The 6,084-nt window shown below is 42.0% G+C and overlaps 1 protein-coding gene across 1 annotated transcript; it reads right to left on the bottom strand.

The window, feature by feature from the left end:
- Positions 1 to 3,079: 3,079 nt before the first annotated feature.
- LOC139741871 (uncharacterized) lies at positions 3,080 to 4,466 on the bottom strand. The gene has a single exon (XM_071652446.1). It carries the CDS (start codon positions 4,303 to 4,305, stop codon positions 3,241 to 3,243), a length of 1,065 nt encoding a protein of 354 aa, XP_071508547.1. The 5' UTR covers positions 4,306 to 4,466; the 3' UTR covers positions 3,080 to 3,240.
- Positions 4,467 to 6,084: the final 1,618 nt, after the last annotated feature.

Here is a 6,084-nt window from a genome sequence, read left to right on the forward strand (position 1 = left end):
TTTCCAGCTCTTTTTTATATAATGAGACAACTCTCATGAAATATGAAAGAGCACTTAATATCTAAGAAGAATTCTATGTTTATTTGATAAAAATTGGTTTTGAAATGGCTGAGACATCCAAAAACAAAGATATTGTAATAATAGGTGGGACCCCCTTCTTATAAGGACCTCTTTGTTTTACTTTTTTGTGTGGATATCCTGGCCATTTTAACACCAATTTTCACCAAATAAACTTTGAATCCCCATTTTAACCAAAACTATGTCATCCCGTTAAATCAAACCTACTCTAGGATACATTTCGTAGACTTACTCTCTCTCTCTCTCTCTCTCTCTCTCTCTCTCCCACCTTCTCATTCTCCCTCTTCTCCTCCTCCTCCTCCTCCTCCTTCTTCCTTTCTTGATTCTCTATATTCTCTTTCCATCAATCAATCACGTTAACTCCATCTCTCTTCCACAATCTACCCTTAATGGAAAACATTAAGGCACAGAAAATTGAACTTCTCCGACAGCGCCAGAGCTGCTCCGCTGATTGATGACTTCGAACATGATCCGTTGATGGCAATCTTTAATACAGCGTATTTTTAGGTGGTTGTTTGTTACTGCACATTAGACATTGTTAATATATCTCCTTCAAAATACGAGGATGATAGTTATGAAATAAACAAGTCTTCTCGAACAGTCCTGGCTACAGGAGTGTAGCATTTTTTCTGTCCTTTTTATCCTTGTTCCTGTCCTTGTCATACGCATGACTCAGAAGTGCTTTACTCGTAAGTCCTAATGCATAAAATATGACGGCTGTATGATAATTTGACAGTGTAATATGTATATTGCACAACAGACAAACGCATCCACTAAAAGCGTGTGGTTCGCAGCAAGCATCAACATAATAGGCAAGAATACACGCACACAAGCACACGTACACACACATACATACACACACACACACACACACACACACACACACACACACGCACACACACACACACGAACACACACACACACACACACACACACACGCACACATTCTGTGACATAAACACACACGCTGACGCGCAAACAACATCACTCTCATCTTACGAAAATTATTTCGCCCGGAGTTAATGTCAACAAAATAAATATAGCTTGACATGACCGCATTATCTGACACGGTGTTATGACCTATAGCTATATCTGTCTGGTCTTCTGTTTCTTTCTAATGTATATCTCTCCCTATCTCTCTTTTTCTCTCTATCTATCTTTCTATGTGTGTGTGTGTGTGTGTGTGTGTGTGCGTGCGTGCGTGTGTGTGCATGAATACTTGTATGCTTCTCGGAGATAATCTTTCAGCAATTGAACACTCGTGTTCAATGAATTTTTTTTTTTTTGATGACGAGTATAACGTGACTCGAAACTTCGTTGCAATTACCTCCAAGCACAGGATGTTTTCAAAAAATTCGTAACTGAGAATAAGAGGATAAGAAGCAAGGAAAAATATGAGTGGAAAAAAAAGATTAACAGAGATGTCAGAGATTGAGACAGATTAGGAGAAGAATGAAAAGAACAGGGCTTATGATTACAAGGAACATCGGCCTTGCGAAGAATTAGTGTGTATATCTTTGACTATAAACACACTTTAGTGGTCGATCGTATTAGTTGCTTATTATGATTGCATTAAAGCTATCTACTAACTGGCTTCCTTTAACCCATCTCCATGTATGTTTCGTCTCTTTCTAAATCTACCTCTGTTATTTCCTCAACTTCTGAGTTTGACAGCAATTGAACATACACCGTGTACACAGAGTTCGTGTTGCTGATAAAAGAGACATATATGTATGTGTGTTTTCAGTCACTCACAGGCAAAGACACACATATACGCACACACACACACACACACACACACACATACACGAACACATTCACAGAGACAGACAGACAGACAGACAGACAGACAGACAGACAGACAGACACTCACTCACAAGTACGTTGTTTCTTGCACGCTCCCAGATTCTCTCAACAACATTCTTGCATGTTTTCTGTTATATATTTGTGAGTCTGGTGCTGTTTGTCCTTCCTTGGCATACTGCGTCAGTGATATGAGTTGTAGAATTATAAGGTGAACACACACACACACACACACACACACACACACACACACACACACACACACACACACACACACACACACACACACGCACACGCAGGCATACACGCTTGTACGTCTTTCTTTTTTTCCCCACTCGGATAAGACATGGTATGAATCGAGATATCGTAGTTGCCATCGTTACCAGATTCACTCAACAGTGCAGCAGTGCACAAACAAACAAACAAGCACAAACAAACACAAACAAACAAACAAGCATTAAACAAAAGTGTTAAACAAAAATTACACAACAAATTCAGCAATTTAAACTCTCATACCCACTCACTTAAGGCACAATAAAGGTTCAGATATCCACATGTTTTTCATTTATGTCTGTCACGGACAGTGTTTTTAATAAACATATATTCATACATCCGTATGTTTGGGAAATTTCTTCCCAGCTCACGTGTTTTGACATGTCCCAAGTAGAAACTCGTAGGCATATCAGTGATAGTCAATATCAACAGCGCACAGCAATTTATGAAGAAAAAAAAAGTTTGTATGAAGATGAACAAACATCTTAACATGCATTTTCATATAAATTTTGCTTTTGAAGTTTCAAATTACTTTAAAAAATAAAGAAAAAATACTGATTATGCAATTAGGTATATGTCCTGTCCAGCAAGGTATTTTATCTCTTTCTATGCAGATCAAAGTATCCAAATATATATCGTCTTTTAGTTCAGAGTAGCATAACATTCCTCAGAAAAAAAAGAAAGAAATATCGATGATGCACAGCAACCGACAAAAAGAACAGAAATAGCAGAGGAATTCATTGACTGAATGTTGTTTTGTCAAGAATGGAAGCTAAAGTTTTTTTAGGAATATAAATATTTTTGAAGCTTGCAAAAAGAAATCATTTCGTGAAATGGACGATTAATTCGAACAATCGATACACATTAATGGAATCAAAAAATAGAAATACAATGGGCGGAAACGGGTCAAGTGAGTGTCGTAGAAACATTGATATACAGAGTAGCAAGCAAGTCCAAATTGTTGCACGGCAAACACATCAATCAGAGTTTACTGTCCAGTACTTTGATGTTGGTGTCCATTGGTTAAGTTCGTACTGAGGAATGGTGCAGTTGATGAATTACGATCAAGGTGCGGCTAATGTCCTTTCACACCGTCACCCCGCTGTCACTTTCCGTGGGGCTGACCGACCCGTCACGCCTGAAAGGAAACCGGGAGATGAAACTGCCAAGTCGCGATGAGATTTGAGCATTGTTCTGTCCAAGAATGGCTTTGAGGGACCCCGACCGCTTCCTCCCTTCGCCACAACGCGGACTTTTTCGGCCGGGACTCGTCTGGCGCTGCATTGCTAAGTGCCGCTCGATGGCCTCTCCCAGCAACTGAGCGTCGAACATGGCCTCTGATGAGATGTTTTCCGCATTCTCGTTATCAATGTTCGTGGGGATGTTTTCACTGTCGGACTCGTTGTGCTGCTCGTCCACGAGCTCATCGATCAGCTTCTCCTTCGTAATGATATGATTGCCGTTCTTGTCTTTGGGAAGCATGGGTTCCAATTCATCGCGGTTCATGTCGCACTTCGTCAGTCGGTTGGCAAGGGCCTTCGGTGAAAGATGAATGGAACGGATGGAAGCATTATTGACATTGTTCTTGTGCAGCATGAGTGGTGAAAATTTAACATTGTCCCTCCTAGACTCACTCAAGTGTGCCGGGCTGTTGGGGTCGGAACCCGCGCACTGCCGCAATGGAAGCTTAGTAGCTCGGTCTCTGCTCTCCCGGATCTCAGGCAATACATTCGCCTGCTGCTTGGCACTCCACTCCTTCTTCTCAGCCAGTCGGTTGTCGAGGACTATCTCCCCTTCCTGAGGTACCTCGGGGGTCGATTCCAGCTGAATAACCATGGTGTTATTTCTCTTGCGGCCGAATCGATGCCGCTTGGACTCGGTGATGATTTGCTTGAAATCCTCGTTGCTGCAGACGATGCCCTTCGGCTTATCCCCCTCTGCCGGCACCGTTGAGCTATGCTTCATGACGCCGCGAAGTAGGTTCACATCTATCGCTGATTCGCTGTGTGAGCGCAGCATCTTCTTTTTGGGATGTGGTCCAAGCTTCTGATGTTTGCTCCGCCGCGTCTCGGCAGACGACGTTGGCGATGGTGGTTTGATGTCAACGTCTGCTACGGAAGAAGAGCGAGTCATTTTACGATCTTGATGCATACTGCAAAGCCGGTTAGTGGAGTTGATGGGGAGTTGAACAAGTCAGCACCTGTTTGATCCCAATTAGGACGGTTTAATCAGATGCTTGACCGAACCGTCTGAGGTCTAAAGAAGCTCCTCTCGTATTGTCACCGTGGTGTTGGGATGCAGATTGACTGCTTCGTCTGGAGAACTCGCCGAGGCGCTTCTCTACTCTCGCTGGCAGATGGAATATCTGTGCCACGACAACGGAGGCGCGACGCTTATATGCATATCACCCAGAATCCGTCCTTCCGACGTGCGTGAGGAGGCAAGCCTGTGATTGGTCGGTTGCCGGCGTGCCGTCGTTCGGCAGAAGATATTGTAATGCCCGCCTGCAGAGCCGTTCTACTCAGGTTCACCCTCTGAGTGCGTGACTTCAGCGCTGACGTCATGGATCAAATCTTCCTGTCCTTTCTGAAGATCGTCCACGGAGTGTACGGATCTCACTGCTGTCCCGAGTGAGCGAGAGGAAAGGGGGAAAAAAGCAAGGAGACAAAACGAAGACGTTATTGAGATGAGTCAAGCCGTTTTGCAGGCAGCAACTGAATATAAAAATCGCGCTTTCCAAGGACAGAGATTCACGAACTTCGGAAAACGTACGTGAAGGGTGTCTTAGATGAATGAGTCAATGCAACAAATTTCTGCGACGTTCGTAGCAATTACATATCGATTAGTATATGTCATATCCGTTCTTTGTCAGTCAGATAATTGGTAACTATTTCTCCCCCCAACACGCGCACTTAACGAGCATACGTACATGTACATACATTATATACTATACATGCCACCACAATCATTAGCGCCTTGACTGTAAAAAGACTTGTGTCTTGTCCCAAGTCTTCATTATAAAGCTCCTGATATTAGAGTACATTCAATTAGCCCTTAGCACAGTGGCACTAATCATCCCTACGAAGATATGTGATCAAACTATTATTATCATCATCTATTACACTGGGTAATAGGCATTATTGTCAGCCTCTTTTATTCAATAAACCTGTTTACTAACTGTTTGCATACTTTTATAAGAAATTCTTGACATTGCACAAACTGCACTATGCCGATTTGTTTTCAGATTAGATATCATAATTAGGAGAAACAGATGAACGGGATATCTTTTAACTCTGTCATTTGAAAATACGCCAGGATATGTCCATTTCCTTCAAAGTCTATGATATCATTTCGAATAAGGTCCATTCTTGCAACTGATGACAAATTGCCCTACGTCGACGTAAAACATCTAGGAAAATATTTCATGAATTTGAATAGGTCCATTTTTGTCTCGTAAGATTTTTTTTTTCTCTCTCTCTCTTTTTCGACGTAAAAACTAACTTTTGTCGATAAACCTGTCGATAACGGAAGATGCGGACATTAGTCATCTACTGCTGAAACGACATGACATAAATGTCCATTTCTCCCTCCATGCAGATCTATCAAAGAAAGGATGCACATTGTAGTGCAGGGAAGGAACTATGAAGGGCGCCATCATACACCCAGAACTCGCCATGCGCGAATTTACTTTTACGAACATATTACTATTGCCTAGATAATCGACCGTTCCTGTAATTTATTACCAATTCATGGATGTTTCTTTTTTCTACAGCTTAGCAACGAAGCATTTCAGTCGCCTGCTCCCTCCCATTAAGTTCCATGCAAGAATTCATTTAGTTTTTGCTAGGCGGGGCAAGCCTCTATGACGGCAAGCTTTGTAGTTGTAAAGGGCAACTTTTGTGAACAAAGCATGCATAAAATCTGAATACA

This window comes from Diadema antillarum, unplaced genomic scaffold, assembly GCF_040938485.1.
Source record: "Diadema antillarum isolate AM-2024a unplaced genomic scaffold, OU_Dant_1.0 seq00000958_RagTag, whole genome shotgun sequence".
Taxonomy (NCBI): domain Eukaryota; kingdom Metazoa; phylum Echinodermata; class Echinoidea; order Diadematoida; family Diadematidae; genus Diadema; species Diadema antillarum.